Source organism: Meriones unguiculatus, chromosome 7 (genome assembly GCF_030254825.1).
Source record: "Meriones unguiculatus strain TT.TT164.6M chromosome 7, Bangor_MerUng_6.1, whole genome shotgun sequence".
Taxonomy (NCBI): Eukaryota; Metazoa; Chordata; class Mammalia; order Rodentia; family Muridae; genus Meriones; species Meriones unguiculatus.
This window is the reverse complement of record NC_083355.1, coordinates 35,983,166-36,004,430: the sequence shown is the minus strand read 5'-3', so window position 1 is coordinate 36,004,430 and position 21,265 is coordinate 35,983,166. Positions and strand designations below refer to the sequence as shown.

Below are 21,265 nucleotides of genomic sequence, written 5' to 3'. Positions count from 1 at the left end.
TTTCCAATTCTATATTAACTTATCAGCAAATATCTCTTCAAGCGTATCAGTTAAACCCACAGGATGCAAACTTGTGTTTAATAGCAGCAGGAAGCCAAAGAAGAGAGCTGACTTTAGGGAAAGGATTTCCACCAGAGTCAAGGTGAAAACAGTTCACCCCACACTTGCCTCCTTCCTGCTGGCTTTTGGGGTCCATTCAGCACCCTATTGGGACTTCCCTCCAGTCACTGAAAACATAGAATACCACACCAATTATCTAAACATCAGGTTTTCTATTTTTATTAAAAACTCACAAATTTGTTCAACATGTTTTCTTTCATACAGTGAATGGTCTAATATGCACTGGAGGTCACACAAGCTTAGGTTTATTAGAACAATAAAAGACATATGAGAAATTTAATATATAAAGAAAAAAGTAGCAGCTGTTGACTGCATATTTGACCATAAAATTTAAATATTTTGGACTTTCATTTTAAAGACACAAAAATAAAACCTGTGTGGGTCTATATAAGTCATATTAACAATTTCATGAATGTTTAACAGGACTAAAAATTAGCAAAGATGTTTTTTTTTTTTTTAAACCTTGTAATACTTTTTTTTTTTTTTAACACTTTCTCAGGTTGCTGGTGCCAGGCACCATTACAGTATTTGTGCTATAATTTATTCTATTTGGCAACTGTCTGAATATCATGTTTTCCCTTCGCCTCGTGTAAACACCTTTTTACATACTAGCACAGTGAGCCGCAAGCCCTGCAAATCTGTCAGAACATCTACAGGAAAAGAAAAGAAACAATTTTGGTTGACTGCTCAAAACATTTTGTTTTTGAACAAGAGGTTTCAAAACAGGATATATTAGTAAAACACTGAACTCCTGAATTTAACATTATACGTAAACAGTTGACTGTTTTTAGTTCAATAGTCTTTTTTTTTTTTAACTTTCATGTGAAGGTAGAATTTTTTTTTTTTTTCTTTTCGTGGAGGTGATGTTCAAGTCATTTTACTGAGAGGTCTGGCTGGAGACCATCCTGTGGAGAGAGGGTGAGTGTGTGTGTGTGTGTGTGTGTGTGTGTGTGTGTATGTGTGTGTGTGTGTGTGTGTGTGTGTGTGTAGAGAAAGAAGAGAGACAGAGAGGGGGTCTGAAGGTAGAAGAGTTGGTACTGAGGGCTTTACATTTAGAATTTTGCGATTTTGGCAAAAACAAAAATCAAAAACCCGGATAGACAAAAAATATATATATATAGTCCCACCTGATGCACAGCAGGTCGGTGTTTCTGAAGCTATTAAGAGTTTGTTGTCGCTGAACTCCGAGACAACACTAAGGGATCGCCCAGAGCTAGGACCCTCTCGACCGGAGCGCCCCTGACAGCTTCTCCGCCCTCACCCGGGCTGAGCGCCTCTAGTTCTCCCTCCCCCGGCTCCTGGCCTGGCCCAGTGCTGTCGGAGGCTGCAGCCGCCGGAGATGACTTCCCGCCAGCCGGAGGAGCCGCCGGTGGAGTCCGTCCACGGATGCAGATCCAGGTCGAGGGTGGGGACAGCTCGGAATTCCTCTTCCGGAGCCCCAGTTCTGCACTTTGCCAGCCAGCGTTTGGATATCCCAGCTCTACCACGAGGCCGATTTGGATCCTATTCTGGAGCCCCTTTGCCATCCAGTCTCCCCAAACTGAGAATAGTCCCCGAGGACGGAGGAAGCGGAGCAGAAGGCTTGCTTTTTATGTTCTTCCCCCCTATTTTTTTTTTCTTAAATAAAAGCTCGTCTCTCTCTGTACAACCACGAGCTCCTGTGGCACGTGTGAGACCCCGCTACCACACGGCTGCCTCGTTCATTTCAGGAGGGTGGGACAAGTGGTTCCCGTAGCTGGCTCCGCCGTTGACCGACAGGGAGGAGAAGGGTGGACTGGGCCCGAAGACCTCCGCTGACATGGAGTGGAGCGGCCCGGGCAGGCTGGGTTCAGGACTAGGCGAGTCCCCCGGGGGGTGTGCCAGTATGTCGGTGAATCGCTGCGCCTCGCTGGAAGGATGGTGGCCAGGCAGCGGGTGGTCCAGACCCCCCAGGGGCGTCCCCGAAGGCCCAGAGGATGGCACGAAGGGTAGGTCCACTGGCGTCTGGGCCTGCGAGGAAGGCGGTCCTTGCGGGAAGAAGTCGTAGTTGCCCCCGGGACCATAGTACTCGCTCTGGTAATCTGAGGACCGGCCAGGAGGAGAAAGGGAAGGGTATCAGAGCGCAGCCCCGGGTCTGGAGGTACCCAAGGAGTAGAAAGGCAGGCCTGCCAGCGGGCATCGCTGGAAAACTAGGGGAACCGGCTCTTCCTGGGGCACTCGGAGCAGGATGGAGACTTAGCTGCTCCCTACCGGGGACCCTCTTCTCCACGGGGCTGGGAAGCAAGAAGTACCTCCCGCGCTGCCACCCGCTTCCAGCGAAGCCTGAGCCGCCTCCTCCCCCAACCCCACCCCGCGCGCCCACCCCACCGCTTGCCGCTCCCGCTCTCTCACCTCCGTAAAAGGAGAAGGGGCCGTTAGGGATGAGCTCGCCCGGCTCCAAGCGGTCCACCAGCGGCCGCATCCGGCGGGGACTGCGGAAAAAGGCGTGGCGCCGTGCGCCCAGCGCGCTTAGCTGCTTCATCCTCCGCTCCTTGGAGCGTCGATTCTGGAACCAGACCTGAAGCACACAGGCACCAAGTGAGACCACCACGGAGACTCCACGGGCCATCCGGTGTGCAACGGGGGTCCTGTCGTTCACCCCTCTACTGCCCTGATAGCTCACTAGGCTGTTGGGGGGGGGCTTGGTATGTGTGTGTGTGTGCAGTGGTCTCTAAGTAGGACCAGGACAGGGGTGCCCGCCCAAGAAGGGGGTCTGAGCAGACTACTGCCTTATCTAACTTTGCAGTCTCCCTATTTCCAATAGTCAGAGTCTTAGCATTGCATTATCTTAGGGATCATAGATATGGAAACACTCCAAAACAATGTCACACACAGCTCCCTTTCAGGGTCTCTTGTACCCCTACTCCTGTATCATGATAGTGACAGAGACACAGAGAGCCTCCTGCTGAGTGTTTCCCAAGGGTAGTGACACCAAAACCCCACAGTCTGCTTTTCACACCCACACACAATCTCCAAGTGCCAAACATGCTTAGCCACAGCCTCTCACCAATAGTGACAGCCACACAACCCCACATTCATGAGCTCAGGTTCACACGGCCTCCCAGAGGCTGCCCTTGTCCAGCACTTGGACAGGCACAATCAGCCTCGGGGGACATTCACCCACACCCTCACCTGGCCTCCAGGCACTCGGATTAGAGGCATAGTCACAGGGCCAGACTCCTGGTGCCCGGGCCACACTCTGTCTGGCCTCTTCCCAACGCAGAGGCCCAGCCAACTGACTAAGGCTTAGCCTACTCCTGCCTACTCTGGGCTGCACCTAAGCAGGGCTGACTTTACACAAAACCATCTCTCCTTCAACCCAAGGTCTTCTACCTGCTTGGGGAGGGCAAGTCTCTCCTCTGGGGCTTTTCACAAAGCTCACAAATTTGGGGTTGAGGAATTAGAGGAGGGTTTGTGGTACAGTAATCAGAACTGAACGACTGGAGTCCACAGACATCTCTCTGCTCCTTAACGAGGGTGGGAGAGGGACAGGATGTGTACAGAAAAAAAAAAAATGGACGCTAGCTAGGCTGTTGTCATTGTGGTGTTAGACATTGTGCTTTCTTCCAGCTTTATGCTGAGCTCCCAAGCCGCTCCCTCCCCTTAGAGGCTACCACCTCGGTGGGCTTTTTCTCACATTCCAATGTATTCCGGCAACCTTTTCCTACTCCTATTCACTTCCTCCCACCCACCCCCTTCGCCCTAAGAACTCTGGGCTCTCCCAAGCTCAGCCTAGGTTCCCTTAGTGGCCACGGGAGCCTATGGGAGACAGAGTTGCAAACCAAGGTTCTGACCTGGATGACCCGCATGTTGAGGCCAGTCTCCTGGGCCAATTGCTCACGGATATGGCGAGTGGGCTTGGGTGTAGCTGCAAAGGCTGCCTTCAACGTCTCCAGCTGCTTGGCTTTGATGGTGGTTCGGGGTCCCCTGCGCTTGGCACCTAGGTTCTGGTCATCGTTTTCATTGCTTCCACCTTCCTTGTCCGACACGTTGGCACTTTCAGAGTCCTTGGCATCGTCCTGCGACGGGTCTTGGGAATCCGGAGATAAACTAGGGTCACTGCCTGTGGTGGCTGGGGAGAGGGGAAAGGTCTGGTGAGCAGGGACCACAGCCGGCTTTCCTCCCCCTACCCGCCCCCTCTCTTCCCAGTTGGGAATCCTGGCCTCACCCGAGTGGAGGCTGTTCTCTTTGGCGACGCTGCTGTTACTCAGGTAGTCCTCTTTGCAAACGAACTTGTTTTCATCGATGATGTAGAGCTCCTCGCCGGTGGAAAGCTGCTTGTTACACATCATGCAGGTAAAGCAGTTGAGGTGAAACACTTTGCTTCGCGCTCTCCGAACCAGATCGCTCGGGGAGATGCCCTGCGCACAACCAGCGCATTTGGTACCGAAACATCTGCGTAAGACGGGTGGGGGTTAGAGAGAAGGAGGAGGCCAGAAGAGGAAGTTGAGGTGGGGTGGGGTGGGAGAGAGAATGAGTGTAAAATTTTATTAAGGAAGTGGGGAATCTGGAGCGAACGCAGGACGTCGGGAAGAAGGGGGAATACATTCGGTTAGAGTTAAGCTGCCCTCTACCTCTAACCTCATGCCTAGACCTTACCCCCCAGGAAAACAGCGTCTCCGAAAAAGGTTTCAAAGCGGCTACGGGGGCAGAAAGGAGACGGAGCACACATTTCCCGATTATCTTCAAATAAGTCAAAGTCGAGTTAAGAGCTCCAGAAATGCCCGGCTCTATTCCGCTGGCTCTGCCTTTCTTTCATCACAAAAGGACCTGCGCTCAGGCGGGGGGGGGGGGGGGGGTTGGCAAAGTCCGATCCCGCCGCGAGTAAACAAACACCGACTCCGGGAGAGCTTCGCTGGCAGTAGCTGGGCTGTTGCCACGTTCTTGCGCAAAAGCCTGGCAGATTGGCGCAAGCGGGAGACGCGGCCGGGTTGAGCCGGCTTTAGGTGCCCTGCTGGGTGTAGTTGCCAGCGAAGCCTCCAGGGCCCCGACAAGCCGATGTGGCTACGCTGAGGCTCTGATCCAGCCTTGCCGAGTCTGCTGAAGCTCCAAAACTCAGCCTTTCCTCAACCGCAGCTGGCACTGCTCTTTGCTGCGCGCAGTCCCTTCGCAAACGCCAGCGGCGCACCCTGAACCGCCACCGGGAACTGCGCTTCCACGGCCTTCGGGCAAAGGAGGCCTGGGGAGGCTTCGAACTTCCCTCTCCCCAGTTTGATCTAGCCTCACAAACCAAGACCAAAATAGCGGAGTAAAGCGTGGGGTTTCAAATCAGTGGGAAACGCAATTTACATCCTCTGTTGAGTTGTGATTGTGGCAAATAGCGGGTGTAAGGAAACACAGATAAAATAGTGAACAGAGGAGAATCTTCCCGGTTCTAACGAGCTGCGTGTCTGCCAGGAGTGGCCTTCCTGGTGGGGGCGTTGGCTGGAAAGGCCACGAAGAGGAGCCTGGGACATTGGGCCAAGGCCAAAGCCTGGACAGTACGGTTCTCCGAGGTCTACGCTTAGAGGCCAATCCGAGATTGGGGCTACCCCTAAGGTGTACAGGATTGGCCTCAAGGTCGGGCTGTTTGTTGCGGCTTTCTCGGCCACTGGGACTGTGCAGTTCCGACAAGACCTCTCGGAGAAGGAAGAGGCTGTGGCTAGAATAGAGCCGGAGCTTCTGGTCTCCACTTGGAGAACCGTCCACCTGGGGAGCCCAGAAAACGCGGTTGGTTGGCCGGAGAGCTCGGCTGCCGGAAAAGGCGAGTGGCAGCCGCCACCCGGAGGCCGCTCTGCCTCGCCCGCCCGCGGCTCGGAGGGGCTTCTGAGCTGAAGCCGCCTCAGACCCTTTCTTCCCCAGGCGCGCAGCCAAACCCTGGCCTCGCTTTCCAGTACCAAACAGGACAGCTGTCCGGGCACCCCAGCTTCCTGAAGGGCAGAAGCCGGAGGGACTCGCCCGCCCTGGTGAAGGGCCATCTCCCGACGGGGCCGCCTGGGCCGCGCTGACCTCTGTCCGAAGCTGGCCAGGCAGGGCCCGTGGGGAGGAGGCGGCAGAGGCGCGGGAGGGAGGTACTCACCGGAAGAAGTCGTTCTTACAGTAGAGCTTGCCCTCCCTGGAGAAGCACTTCTCCGTCAGGTTGCATTTACATTCACAGCACTGGACGCACTTGACGTGCCAGGCCCTGTCCAGCACGTTCAAGAGGAAACGGTCCAGGATGGGCCTTTTGCAGCCCGCACAGTGCACCATGGTCTTTGGTTTGGTCCGGTGAGGCCCGGAGCGACAGGGCAGTTCAGAGTCAACAACGGGATGAGTCCTGAAGACAGAACAACCGGCTCCTCCAAAAAGAAGAAACCCCCGCTCTGGTGGGGCAAGCCAAAACCTGTACCGGCAAAATCAAAACGGGGGGAAGAGACCAGGCCGGTGGCAGAGGGCAGCCCGGAGCGGCGCCACCCGGGCCCACCAGGCGAGGAGAACCAGTCTCAGGCGGGCGAGGAAGCGGCTTCTCCGGCCCAAAGCCCGCGGGGGGAGCGAAGGTCACCGAGAAAGGCGGCAAGACGCAAATAAATAAAACTGAAACGGATGGGAAGGGAAGACGCCAAGAACTCGGGGGTTCGGGCTAAGCGACGCTGGGTTCTCTCGGGCTTGAGGTAGAGGCTGTCAGAAGTCAAAAGTGCATTATCTGCTTTTGTCGGGAGTTACCAAGGCAGGCTGTGTGCGCGCCAGGCTGCCCGGCCACCGGGTTCTTCCCTTTAAAAAACAAAACAAAACAAAAACAAAACAAAACCAAAAAAAAAAAAAAAAACCCCAAAAAAACACGAAAAGAAAAGAAGACGGGAGTAGAAAGCTTTGGCTCCTACATCGCCGGCCTCTTGCAGCGGTTCGGGGCGCCCTGCGCGCCCGCTCCGGGCCCAGGGAGGGGGCGGGGGCAGGCCGAAGGAGGTGTGGGTTGGGGAAGGCGGGCTGGGTAGGATATTTTGTTGATTGTAGTTGTTGCTTAGGTTTTTTTCCCCCCGCCCTTTTGGAGAGTTTTATTTTTGCCAGTCAAAAAAAAAAAAATCCAAAAAAACCAAAAACAGAAAAAACAAAACAAAACGGGACAACTTCGGGCAGAAGAAGCCGGGCGCACTCGCACGCTCCCCACCGCCCCAGCCCTGTCACCTCGGCCGGTGGCAGCCTTGCGCGTCCTCCGGGCGGCCCTCCCTGCGCCTGGACGCCTTCGGGGGAGGCAGCCGGTGCGGCTCTTCACCGCGCCTGGCCGAGCATCCCGGCTTCAGTCACCGCTCGCGGGCGCTCGGCCCCGCATTGCTCGGCCCACACGCTCCCGCTGCCCGCGTTCCGGAAGCCGCACGGTTCTCTCCACTTTTTCTTTTCTTTCTTTCTTTTTTCCCCCTCTTTTTTTTTTTTTTTTTTTTTTTTGTTGTTGTTGTTGTGGCCAATCTGGGTTTTCTTCCCTCCCTCCCCCTTTTCTTTTCCTCTTTCAACGCGAGGAGCCAAGGGGAGGTGGCGTCTTGGAGAGCTTTAGAATAAGGTCCTGCGGGCGGCTGGAACAGTTCTGCGCGGCTCTGCCGGTGTCGCTCTCCTGCCCCCGGGTCCCCTGCTGGCTGTCCCCGGCGGCGCGCGTCCCCCGGTCCCCGGTCTCCCGGCCCAGTCTTCGGCGCGTCTCTCCCCAGCTCCAGCGGCTTGGTCACTGCTCCTGGCTGTTGGCTGAGCCCTGGAAGCCCCCTCGCCTTAATGCAGCGCCCGCCGACGTCACGGCGGCCCGCAACCAATCAGCGCCTCGCGGTCCCTCTGTAAACCATCCTGCGTCCCCCCCAGCCGGGGAGAATGCGGGGAGACCGCGTTTAGAGGATCAGCGGCGGCGGCCCCGCGCGGACTCGGAGACCGGCAGCAAGACGTCCCGGCCCCTTCCAGGTTTGGAACGACGTCGGTTCCAGCGTCAGGGACTGGGAGGAGGTGCGGAGGAGGTCAGAGTTCTGGGCGGGGGGCGGGGAGGGGGGTTAAAGGCAAACCTCCAAAAAAAAAAAAAAAAAGCTCTTGCTGGAATTAGAGTGCATCTGGGTCTGGAAGCCTGGGAGGTCCTGGAACACTGGCTTTGCAATTCAGTAGGTGTTGATGGCCCGCCCCTGCTTGCTCTTTTGGCCTGGAAATTGCCCCCGGGACAGCTCGCGTCTTGGGAGAGGTAGGGGGCGCTTGGCAGCTTCACCTCCCTCCTGTCTCTGTTTCGTTTGCCCTCCCCCCCAACCGCCCGCCCCCTGCAGCTCATCCAAAGTCCACCCGGCAGGGAGTCCGGGAGACACGAGTGTCGTCCTCCCGCTGCGCTCCCTCGGAAAGTTGATTCCGCGGTTTCCTGGTGGGGGCGGGGGAGGCCGGAGGCCCGGCGCCAGGGTGGGAGAAGGAGTGGGTGGGGAAGCGCTTCGGGGTGAGAAGCTGCAACTCGGGCGAGAAGTTGTGAGAAAACGGTGATCCGGAGACACCTTTTACAAACAAAAAACAGAGGACTAGGTGGGAAACCGCGGGGCTCCCGCGGCTGGGGGAGGTGGCAGCCGCGGGGGGCCGCCCCGTGGCTGCGAGGTGGGAGGAGGCGTGCGGCGCGCTGGCGGAATACGCCTGGAATAAACCTTTTCCAGCCTTCAGACACCAGATGACCGTCCTACCTACCGGAGTTCATTCCTTAGGGATAATACACTTTTCCTAAGGATGCTCGCGTTACAAACTCCTGGCCCCCGCCTACGGGCACGGATCAGCCCTAGGTGAGGTCCAGAGGGCTTGAGCTTTAGGAGTCATTCTAGTTCCCGGGAGCACTCAAGTTAGCCGTAGGGACTGTTTTTGTTTGTTGTTTGTTTGTTTTCTAAGCCTAACCCAAAGTTTCCTCAAAGCGGTGCCACTTTTGCTTCCTATTTAGGGGAGATGCTAGGAAGGCTCGTTTGATCAAACCTGGAAGAGAGTGAGGATGGCCCTGCAGCCGTATCTGGGTGGTATTTTAGAATCTGCCCCTGTGAGTTCCTTCATCTGTGAGCCTGGCAGATTTAGCCACTGCGCTAAACTGGGAGAAAAGCGCGCGGAAACGCAGTGGTCCTGGCAGTGAATCTGGGTCCACAAACGGAAGACCCTCTTCCAGCGAAAAGAGAAGCCGCTGCCACAAGTCTGGATGGCACCGTCGGTTGCCAGCGCCCCCCTCCCCCTCTGCTTTTTTTTCTTGCACTTCCGGGCAACCTCGAAGCCCCTCGGCGGCTCTCGCCTTCCCACCGGCAGGGTCTTTGCTTTGTAATCCCAGCCCGCCACCGCCTGCCTCACTCTCCTCCTTAGAGATCTGCCCTCACCCCCGACCCCTAACGCAAGCAACTGTGGGCCAAAGGAGCACAGTCCATAGCTCCTGTGCATCATTTCCCCCAGGCTCAGACTCGGGGCTGAGCAGGGTTGGAAGGCGGCCCTCCCCCACTAACCGGCGGGCTCTGTGGGTTCCGACCGAACGTCAACATCTTCCCGCGGACCTGACCCGCTTCCTAGGACAAATCGGTCAGTATCCAGCCTTCTGGTACCGCCCCCGACCCCCGAGGAGCCAAACGTGGCGGAGCGCGGGATCCTCTTTTGCAACTCCCGAGCCGCTGCCCACAGAAGAGACCGTGGGTCTCCAGGCTCTCCACCTACAGCTAGGACCCAACCGCCCCTCTCGGGGGTCTGCGGTCGCCCCGGTCCCTGGTGGCTCATACCCGGCGCTGCTGGGCTACTTCACGCGCAAAGCAGAGGGGCCCGGGACTGGGGAACCCTGGAAACTGCTGTCGCGGGGACCTGTAGGGCGACGTCCGTACTCGGTTGCCCGCCCTTTCCTTTTCGCGTCTTTCTCCCGTAGTCGTGGAGAGATTGTTTTAGTGATTCGGGAGGCAACGACTCTGAGACCCAGATCTTGGAGAAAAGGCCCCTTTTAGAGGACGGGAGCTGGGCAAAGACAGGACACTGGTTCTAGGGCATCGTGTTCTGCTTGTCCCCGTGTCCAGATGGTGAAGAAAACCAGTCCCAGCTTCTGGTGTGTGTGTGTGTGTGTGTGTGTGTGTGTGTGTGTGTGTCAAAGCGCGCTATGCAAGGCGTGTCTCTTGGCTTCTTGATTCTATGTTTAAAATCTAGATTTAACGCTTCCACGGTGACAGCACACACGATTAACGTTTCTCCCCCCACCCCCCGCCGTTTCCATTGAGCTCTTATTTTTGAAATGTAATCAGTAATGGAGACAAGGAGAGAAAAACTGACCCAGCTTTCTAAATCCGCTGCCTCCGAATCCTCTGAGCTCAGTTCCGAAGAAGATTCCCAACCTTCCCTCTTCACCCACACCACGGAGCAGTCCATGATCTCCAGCTCACCGGTTTCCCTGCCCTTCTTCCTTCAGAGTCACACATTCCCGGCGGGTGTCCCGAGACTCGGTTTGGATGCCTGACCATCACTCAGCGACCACAGAATACCCTCCACCCGTCTCCGTCTCCGAAAGCACTGTAGTAGGAAGAGGGCCCAGACAGTGGCTTCCACAGCCAAGGTTTGTCCTCTGAGAAGACTCTCAAAAATCAGAGGGAAAGGCGCTCTCTCGGAGCTGGCCGGTGCTCCCGCTCAGACACTCCCTGATGGCCCTCGCCTCCCAATCTTCCACCCTGGCCCTCAACCTGGAATGATTCCCGCCAAACTGGGACCGTTCATTCTCAGTCGCTATCGGCTGCTATTTAATTCCCAGAGCAGCTGCCTTCTTCCTGCAGTCCAGACCATGGCCCCAGAAAAGGGCAAGGAGGTCGTGTTACCATAGGCTCCTTGAGGCTGCCATCCAAAAAACAAACAAATAAACAAACAAAACCGATATCCAACCAGGTAGGAAGGGACCAGCTGAAAGCACCAGGGACTCCTGCCATCTGGAGGCTACGCAAACTCACACAGCCCTGTGAAGACCGAGCTTATGCAACACTACTAGGAACTGCTGGGCTGGAGTCTCTCTGATCCACTGTCCCAGCTAGTCCCCGACCGTCACCCTCTCAACAGCCCCCCCCCTTCATTTCCTTCCTCTCACAAGTTTCGCTCTCTTAACAAGTAGGTACTTTCTAGTTTAGTCTCCCCTGAACCGCATAGTAAAGGAAGTTGTAGGAGAGGGAAACGGATCATTATTCTCTACACTTTCCCAGACAGGAACCCCGATCCAAGCAAGGGCGCCTGCTCCCCATCACTGCGTTAATGAAGGTGAGAAGTTGGGGGAGGTGGGCCTTGCAACCGTGCTCTGGAGCGCACTTTGCCCCTGGCGCATTTTCCAAGCAGAGCCTGGGCAGTGGTAGAGGAGGGACAACGAAGTCAAGAAAGGACAGTATCCGGCAGGGCTGGGTGTGGAGCTGTGCACCTGGACCAGGGTAAACAATGCTGACTTCCCACGAGGGCTGGGGCGACTCTTGAGCACTGGTCGGTTAGAGCAGTGAGGTCGAGCGTGCTGATCTCAGCCGCAGCTGAGCGTGGCAGCTGAGGAGGGGAGAAGGATCCATAGAAGGAGACAGAAAGGGCGGAAGAGGAGGTGGCACGCAGAAAAAGCAAAGAGGACGTAAAGAGAGCAAAGATGTGTCAAGAGAAACACGTGGAAGCACGAAGCAAAGAAACAGAAAAGACGCCGTGTGTGGTGGTTCACTCCTATAATCCCAGGGTACTCCTTACTGACTAGCCTGACTCCGGAATAAGACAGTCAAAGAAATAAACAAGTAGTGGACAGAACCTAAAAGCTGAGAATCCTGAAGCTCCCCTCCAGCATCTCCCATTGGGATCTCTATGTGCTTTGCGCCTGACAGGCACATTCCTGGGCCGGAGAAAAGGAGGTTGGAGTCTGTTTGGTGGAAGACTTAGCGCCTGTGAAAAGCATGTGAGCAGCACTGGGCAGGAATCCAACAAATAAATAAAACGTCTAAGACTGCGTGACAACAATGTGTATTTGGGTGCGTGCCCGTGTTCCTCTGTTTGAGCACACACTCACACCGGTAAGGAAGACGAACGGGGTTTCTTGCCTCAGAGTAATTAATCCTCTCACTAATTGACTCTCTCCCCTTACCTAATGGTGGTGGTCACTGCTGATAATCTGGAGAGATAGCAGGTGAGAAAAGAGGGAGGGAGGGAGTCCCCAAAGCTAACAGCCTTTGGGACTGAAATGGGTTCATTCTGAAGTTGGTAGCCTAGGCTCTTCCTCTCAGAACCTCCCTCTGTTTTGGACAGAGTTCAGCAGCTGTTACTGCCTTGCCTGTCCACGTGTGGGGCAACTTTAACAAAGGTCTTTCTGGCCTAGAATGACCAGCTCACACACACGGAGTCTCTAGGCTGGAAGCCTCCTACTACCCCTCTGCTAGACATAGCCCACAGGACAGTCTACAGTTCTGCCACTCCTAGTATTTCCCCAAGGGAGGTCATGAGCCACTCCCATCACTGTTTACTCCTCCAAGACCCAGGACTGATGCACCCTCAGTCCTTGACAGATCTGGGGAGGTTCAGCATGGGTGGAAGCAGCTTGGGAAGGATGAAAAGAGAACAGTAGAAGGGATGAGGCTAGAGCAAACATGAGGGAAAACTTGTAGAGTTATATAAACCCACTCAGACATGGTAGTCCACAGAGCAGTTGTCTTCCAGCAAGGGTGAGGTCTTAGGGGACAAAGGAAGATTAAGGCGGTTACTGCTGTGCAGGCTGGGTAGGAGAGAAGGTGGAGAGAGCAGGAAGGCAGATAGGTAGCTATGCTTCTACGCCTGCGCCTGCGAGAGACAGTTCTAGTCCATGTGGGCATGGAGAAGGCTCAATGTGCCCCCTGCCCCCGCACCCTGAAGTCTCAGGACTTGGGAGCAGAAGCAGGGGACTGATCCGTCATTTGATAGCTGAGTTGGCTGAAGGGGCCTAAGGTCCACTGTGTGCCCGCTGACGAAGCTTCCGGGCTGTGAGAGGTGAGAGTCAGCTGTCATTGCTGTTGTGTGGCAGCAGTGCTCTGTTGGGTTCCTCAGAGGCTAAGTAAATAGATTCAGAGACTCGGGTGGAAGGGACAGGCTTCCTAGGGAAAAACAAAAACAAACAAACAAAAAAAGCCAACCCACAATCCCACTAAGTACAGTTCTTAATTGCCCCTGGAGGGGGGCATTTGTACATTTGACCAAAGCAAGTCCCCCAAGCTGTAACAGCAGAATTACTTAGAGGGTCTAGAGGTCCAGAGAGAGTTGAGAGGGATGGACAGACCAAGAGAGCCGACTGGCATGTTAGAGGAGGTGAGACATTTGGCTGATTCTTACCATTGCTGTCCTGCTTTAAGAGAAAAAAAAAAGAAAAGAAGGAAGGAAGAAGAGAGATAGAGAAACAGGCAAGAAGAAGAAAATTTCAGGGCAGAGAAAAAGAAGGGCATATAAAAGGCAAATAAAAACCAGAAAGGAAAGAAAGTGATGAAGAAAGAAAAAAGCAGGGAGGTGGAGAGAGACTATAATAAAAGAGGGTGAAGGCGGCCCCAGGAGGCTGGGCCTCGTCCCAAACCATCCGTCTTCATTGTCTCCGTGTGTGCAAAGGCAACTCCGGCATAAGGAAAAGCCACTGTTGGAGCCGCGGCTTTATTTTATATCCTATACATCAGGAGGGAGGCAAAGCTTTATTTTCGCCAAGAGACAGATATTTTATTTCTCTCTTACGGTTTTATGTGTGAGAGATGTCAGGTTGCCACAATGGATGGCTAATGCATAGGCAAGAGGAAGCCGTGTTGGCATGCTGTGTGTCATGGGGTCTTGGGGGGGTGAGCGGGCCTGGGATTTAGGGCTGATGGGACACTCTGGGGGATTTCTGCTAAAACATCTCTCTTCATAAATCCACAGGCATGGTCAGCTCAACAGGGAGAAGGAGTTTTAGAGGGAAAAGAGTTCGGCTTAGTGATAAACGAACACACAAAGGAACCGCTTACCCTCCGACTGGCTTGGGCAATAGGAGCAGACAGAAGTTCCAGGAACAGGCAAAGGGAGAGTTGTTTTAGAAGGCAGATGAAGAGGTGAGAAGTGATGAATTAACAGCCTAGAACCTGGAAATGGCGTCTTGCACATTTATAAATACATCTGTAAATAGACCAGGCATCTAAGGACCAAACCAGTCTTATCTTTAAATTAAGAGCCACAGGAAGCAGAGGGAGGCTCAACACTGTGCCACTCACGGGGAAATATGTTTCTGGCAGAACTGTTGTCTGTGTGGCTCCTTTTGCCCTGTTTATATTTCTGGTTTCTTTCTTTTATCCACATGCTCCCTTCTTCAGAGAGCTTTTTTACAAATCTTCTCAGAGCCTTGGAGGGAAAGAGCCATTAATTTGCAAATTATCCTATCTGTGCAAGGATCAAGATTCATGTTTTTCAATGCTACATCTAATGTCTTGCGTGGACACACACATGCACACATAAACCCATTATACTGTGAACCCTCCAACGTAGGTGCAATATTAGAATCCAAGGAAAGCTCCTTCCTGCCAACCTGCCCCACATTAGGCCTCAAACCTCAAAATGGATGATGTTTACATTTTAAACCCCAGGAGATTGGGGGGGGAGGTGTTGCACAGAGAGACCGTGGTGGTGGAGGGAGTCTTTGAATTAACATGTCCATTCTGGACTAGGACTCACCATCTTCGCTCCTTGTAAGCCTCCTTTACCCCTGCAGAGACCTTTGCTTATAGGAGTAACTTTCGATCATTTTTATGTCTTGTTAATTGTTTGATGTGTTTGTTTATATCTGTCATGCAGCAAAAAGCCAGTTATATTCTTTTATAAATTCTTTTTTTTTTTTTTTTTTTTTTTTTAAGCAGTCTCAGAGGATCTCAGGCAGCACAAGAGTTCTAGAAAATGAGCAGGGCTACGTGGCCACACTGTCCCCGGTCTTTGAAGAAGCTAGTTAACCTTTCCGGGCCTCAGTTTCCCCATCTGTATGCAGGGGACTGGACTAAACGATTGCCGAGGTCCCTTCCAGCTCCGACTTCCTCTGACCGAATGAGATAATGTGTGAAAACACTTTGTAACTGCTAAAGCCAGACGAATGCCAGGGATTATTATTACGATTCTAATCAATCCTCCTTTCTCCACACGGATCTTGGCTGTTTAGCGCCAGCAAACAGGCTAAAGAGGGCCCAAGCGAGAAAGCTTAGCAGAGATGGAAAGGCTCTGCTGAGGATAGACGGAGCCTGCCTCTCTAGAAACATTCTGCCTCTGTGCTCTCAGAATCCGGGCGGGCAGTGGAGGGCCAAAGGGAGCAGCAGGACGCCTCAGGAACCATTTCAGTCTGTGCAGGAGGAGAGGGTGTGTTTCTTCAAGAGCATTATCTGTTTCCAAGTGACTGGCACAGGAAGGCGATTTGCATTTTTTGTTTTTCCAGGGAGAAGGGAGAGAGCAAGGTGTAGCTGATTAGCAAGTTAATTATTTCAGTACCCCAAGGGTTCATGCGTGGTGGTAAGTTGTCCAGCCTTGGTGTAATTTCACAGTCTGTGCATTTCTTGGTGAGCACCTGGGGTGCCTGAGTCTGTCTCTTTCTCCACCCACCTGCCTTTGTATCTTCCCGATACACCTGGGGAAAGGGGCAGGGCCTGGGGTGGCGGTTGGCACTATGTGGGTTGAGGGTAGTCAGAACTTCCGAGATGCCCTCCACCTCCACTGTAGTACTCAGCTACTTATCTCTTTCTTCTTCACTAAAATATTTTGTGTAGTAAATATTAATGAGGTGGTTATCTGTAAGTGGGGTGGCTGTGAGGTGACACCCCCCCCGGATTTGGTCTGGAGATAAACTGTGGTGGTGGTGGCCAGGCTCCTCAACTCCTCCAGCCGGGTCAGCTCTCTAAGCTCTGTTTGGTTTCTCACCTCTGGCCAACACTTGTTCAGCAGCAGCCTCCTCCAGCCTGACCTCCCCTTAGGGAGGGGAGGTAGGATTGTGTGGTCAAAGGGATGGATGCCTTCCCCCAGAGAGATAAGTTGGAGATGTGAGCGTGAGCTGCAGAATTAACAGTTTCAGGCCTCTGCCACTAGCTTCCTGCTCCCAGGATGGGAGGGCCAGCCCCCTGCTTCTCCTTTTGAGCAAGGCAAAGGGAGGCCTCTCCAGTTTACTTAAGAGTGGTCGCATCTGCTCAAACTGGCCTTTCATAAGGGGAGGGATTTATACGGCGTCCTTGTGCTTAGACCCGGGATTTGGCTGAAAACCTTGGGCCTCTGAGAATATTACCTAATGCTGAGATGCTCAGGCAGGGAGATGATTCATGATTTCGTCTCTGTGGAGTATGGTGTGTGTGTGTGTGTGTGTGTGTGTGTGTGTGTTGCTTTCTACTGTTCACACTTTGAATCCAAACATTAGGGGAACTTCTTTACTTCTTTACTTTTTCCCCCTTCTTTTCTATGTTGTCTCAGGAGACGGCCCTGGAGGGCCAGCTTCCGGACTTCAGCAGTGTGAGGATGACAACAGTACTCTCTGGTGCTGTCCCCACTCAGGCTGGCTGCCACCCCTGCTGACAGAGAGAGGCTGGAGGCTGTCGGAGAAGACAGTGCTGGTGACTGCTTAGCTGGTAATGATAGTAATTGTAGAGTAGGAGTGAGTCCAGTTGCTGCTCAGACTACGATTAGCTTCATGGCCTCACAGCGCTGGGATGTTTGGGCAGGACAGAAGATAGCAGAGAAACCCTAAGGGCAGGGAGATGGGCAGAGGGAGGGGTTCTGTGGACCAGACCTGCCCAAATGGAGCAGAGGGGTGGTAGCAGCAGAACGTGAAGGAGAACTGAGCTTCTGCGTGGTGTCCTGGGCAGATCTCTACGGACCTACAAGTATTGCTTATTTATCTTCTCTGGGATAAAATGTGACTTCCTTTCAGTGTCAGTGGCTGCTAAGCTCTTCTTCCAGAACCTTCTTACTCACATCTGAGTTTGGCCTTACAGATGGGGACCCTCCTTTCCCAGCTAGCTAGCTTTGCTTTGCCCCTGGTCATTCATAATGGACATGGAACTGGCATCAGAGTCCCCTGTCCAGCCTTCATTCTTTTTTTTATTTGGTTTTGTTTTGCTTTCTGAGACACAGTTACCCCATGTAGCTCCGGCTGTTTTGGAACTCACTCTGTAGACCAGGCTAGCCTCGAACTCAGAAATCTGCCTGCCTCTGCCTCCAGAGTGCTGGGATTAAAGGCGTGCACCACCACAACTGGCTAAATCCTCATTTTGTTGTTTGTTTGTTTGTTGTTTTTATGAAACTGGTTCTCCCTATATAGCCCTGGCTGTCCGGACACTCACTAGGTAGTCCAGGCTGGCCTTAAACTCACAGAGATCTGCCTGCCTCTGCCTCTTTCATGCTGGGATTAAAGGTGGTGCCACCCTGCTGGGCCTCCAGCCTTCACTCCTGAAGGTGAGCCTACAGGTCTGTACGTGGGTGCAAGCTTGCTCTCATCAGCCCACAGCAAGGAGATAGCATCTCCTAAAACTAAGGAAGCAGGGGAATGATTTGATGCATCTTCCCAGAGAAGATTTACCACCGCTATGATAAACGCAGTCTCTATTCCTTCTTCTGAGTGAGTAACTTTTTCAGTCAGGCCAAGGGCCTGCAGGAGCTGTGGAGATGCTCTTCATTGCTCTTCCTGTTTTACTCACACTGGGGCTTGTGCTTGCTCCTGACAGAGGAGCAGACACATTCCAGCCCCAGAGCCTGGCGTGTTATCTGTACCCCAGCCCTTAATCCTCCCTCCTGTTTCCCTTTACCACAGATGCAGAGGCCTTTCTAGAGAAGAGTGAAGAAAGAAAGCGAAGAAGGGGAGCCCAAGGAAAGGTGGGGACCCTTGGGATTTTTGGATAATACTCTCCTAGGGTACTTCTCCTGCACTGTGTGCTATAATCTCCAAATTTCACATTTATTGTAGTAACCCACATTGCGTATGCACCGGCCGAACGCTGCTCGGCTCAAACAGTGTTAAATAAAACTGGAAGAAACACTACCAGGGCGTTGCATGGGTTATTTAATTCTATCGATGACAAACAATACTAAATGTGCAGCTTCTCACCCGGCACAATATCATGTTTCATTTATATATGCCGAGACATATTTAAGCATGAAAGATACCATTCCCCGAGACATACATTTCCCAGTGATTACTTAGAAGCATGATAGAAACAGCAGAAACCTCTCTCACGCATGGACCTGCACCGTCACACACACAGACTGCCTGTCACACACAGCCACATGGCTGGCTTGCCGCTACACGCCATCTTCTTCCATGTGCTTTCACAGGTAAATGTGAATGTGAATTGAACTTTGTGCCCTAGAATACCATTCCATGTCCGCATACCAAAGCATACCCAAGGCGTAATTGCAGAGTCTCTGATGCATTTACACATATGTCCTCACACACAGACTGTCACGTAAACATCAACACGGGTATCAAAACACGTGGGTTTTTACACATACATATGGAAATATTCTCACTGCCATGCTCTGATAGGCATGTGCCTATCATGCTCTGGACCCCATACAGGATGAGCTTCAAAGGTACCTAAGCATCTTTATGTGTCTGGACACGTACACATCTCCACTGCCACCCGAAGCTGACATCCACTCCCGTTTCATCTAGCCGAGGAGCAAGAATTGCCCTGGGACCTTTGGGCTGCTGGTGGACAGATTTAGAGCTGGGAATGTCACATGTTTTTCCTACAGGAATTCAAAGTTCTTTTAAAATTAGAAAACAAAACAAAACAAAACTTAGAGGAACAGGGTAGAAATGCCAGCCTTCCTGGGCTCTGACAAGAACATGAAAGTACAGGGGTAGGAGATGGAGTTGGGAGGCTGGTGTGTGCCAGCAGGGGCCCTCCACCCCAAGAAGTCACAGTCTTCCTTCACCCCTCTTCCTCTCTCAGGACGGTCTTACTAAGTAGCCCAGGCTGGCCCAGAGTTTGTGCTGAAAACTTCCCCAGTGCAGAGATTACAGGCCTGGACCGTCATGCCCACCTTAGTAACTCGTTTCATAAACATTCCAGAGAGACGGAGAAGGGTCTGGAGAGTGGATCAGCCTCTCTGATCTTCGCTCTGCCACTGGTCAGCTGTGTGTGAGTCTATCTGTAAGGTGAAGCATTGGCCTCCATGGGTAGTTCTCTTCCCTGGATACAACAGTGTAATCAGCAGTGGAGTTTTATTGTTGTTGTTATTTGTTAAAAAACAAAACAAAACAAAAAACAGATACCTGGACTCCAAACCAATCCAATCAACATCTCTGGAGGAAGGTTTCTAGCGTCTTATGTTAAAACCAAAGACTACTCCCAGGGGAGTCCATGCTCAGCCAAAGCTGAGAAGCATTAGTCCAGATGTTCTCCAAGGTTCTTCTCCCCCTAATACTTGATATCCTGAGGGACTTTTTATATATAAAGGATGATACTCAAACCCAAACTCCTCTGCTGACTCTTCTAAATTCACTTGGAGATCATAAAAAGTCATTAAAAGTTTTTTTTCAATTTAGAAAGAGAATCATTTTGGAAAAACTATAATTGCCTGGGATAAAAAAAAAAAAAAAGCACATACCTGCATTTCCAGCTTTTGTAGACCTTCTAGCTCTCTGACTCACCCATCCAAATTAATGATATGACACATATGCAAATGATGTAAGCTGCTACCTGATCAATAGGATAGATACCGTTGGCTAGGCACATATTTCCTGTCTAATTCCTCACTTAACCTGCTTTGATAACATGCTATTTTTAGCAGGAAAAATGAGAAGGCACAGATCCTGGGTGGAGTGCTCTTTCCCTCCCCCAGCTGGGATTCAGAGAACAGCAGCCCCCAGGCCCGTGGCCCAGTTCTGTTGCTGAAGGAAGCCTTGAGCTGTGTGTCCTGGAAAGCTGCTCTCAGACCTGGGCCTTTGGGAATCCTGTTTTAATATTCTCTCACAACAGTTCCTTGTCCCCCTTAAAAACAAACCTGCTGGAGGAGGCTGAGCCAGGCTGAGGCTTGGAGACAAACCCTGCTGGATGTCCTGGTAGCTCTCTCTCTCCACTGGCGAGTGTTTACAGGAAGGGGTTCATCTTGGTGGATGGTACCTACCGTTTCCTCAATGTTAGCACTAACCTGGGTTGATTTTCATGCCCCCTAAGACTGGTTCTCTTTCTCGCTTGCTGTCTTCTTTTCTTTTCCATTGCCCATCCTCCCAAGACATTATAAAAACAGCGTTTAAATTTCTATTTTTTTTGTCCTCTTTTTCTTTTTTCTTCCTTTCTTTCCTTTTTCCTAATTGGGAGTGGGAGCTTTATACATTCTAGGCAAGCACTCTATCACTGAGTTACATACCCAACCTGGACCACCTTTCTTTAGGAACGTTGTGCCAACATGGCTCCTTTGTGTAGGTGAGCACTGAGTTAATGGTCCGGCCTGAGGGAGGCCCTGGCAGGTCTGGGCTGTGAAGCTTTTGTGTGTGCTCTTTTGCATCTCTACATTCTGTTTGCCTTTTTTTTTTTTTCATTTTTCTTTTATTTTCTTCCTTTCGTTTTATCTCCTCCGCTGATGGCATTCCAAGTTGGGCTTTGGGCACAGGAACACCTCAGCCCCAGCAGTGCGTAGCCCCTCTTCTCCCTTCCTGCCCTGTGCCCTTCAGGGTCTGGTGGTGAAGAGGGAGCCCCGATATGGTACAGAAGCCTGGATCCTAAATCCCTATCTGGAGCGCCCCTTCCCAGCCTACCTTCTCTGGGCCTGGGGAGCATCACACCCCAGGATGTCCCAGAACATGATGGATTCCCCAGGTACCTTCAAAGGGCTCAGCATTTGTTTGCAGTGTGGACCTTGAATCCTGCTCTGGTCATAAATGTTGTTTATTTTGACGAGGACCTACTGAAAGGGAGCTGTGGGGCAGGGAGGGCAGAGAGAAATCAATGGGGGAAAGATCATAAAGCCATTTGCAGGGTAGGGCTTGTAGGGGTCATCGGATCATAGAAATTTTCTGGCTAGAGGGAACACAGGCCATCAGAAAGGTCAGAGATGGTCATTATGTCACCAAGAGGCCTCTAGGGGCCACATGGGGGCTAGGGTGGGGCTTGAGGCCTCTTATGTGGAAAATCTTCCTAGAAAATGGATGCAGGGTGTGGAGCATGACCCCCCAATAACCCTCTACCAGGTGGGGGAGGCCAGGGGTTGCTAAACATGATGGATT

At 52.5% G+C, this 21,265-nt stretch overlaps 1 protein-coding gene across 1 annotated transcript; it reads right to left on the bottom strand.

Annotated features, from left to right (window-relative positions):
* Window positions 1-248: 248 nt before the first annotated feature.
* On the bottom strand, window positions 249-7,542 carry Lhx1 (LIM homeobox 1). Its single transcript, XM_021641465.2, has 5 exons — window positions 6,197-7,542; window positions 4,307-4,533; window positions 3,933-4,210; window positions 2,491-2,656; window positions 249-2,180 (listed from the first exon to the last, which is right to left on the bottom strand). The coding sequence occupies exons 1-5, from the start codon at window positions 6,364-6,366 to the stop codon at window positions 1,801-1,803; spliced, it is 1,221 nt and encodes a 406-aa protein (XP_021497140.1). The 5' UTR covers window positions 6,367-7,542; the 3' UTR covers window positions 249-1,800.
* Between the last annotated feature and the right edge of the window lie 13,723 nt (window positions 7,543-21,265).

Bases quoted from the DNA above. Each gene is read 5' to 3' on its own strand.
- Lhx1 (XM_021641465.2), bottom strand. From the start codon at position 6,366: ATGGTGCACTGTGCGGGCTGCAAAAGGCCCATCCTGGACCGTTTCCTC. The intron at 2,657-3,932 runs GTCAGAACCTTG...TGTGTGCTTCAG, and splicing joins TCAACATGCGGGTCATCCAG to GTCTGGTTCCAGAATCGACG. The intron at 2,181-2,490 runs GTGAGAGAGCGG...GCCGGTCCTCAG, and splicing joins CCCCTTCTCCTTTTACGGAG to ATTACCAGAGCGAGTACTAT.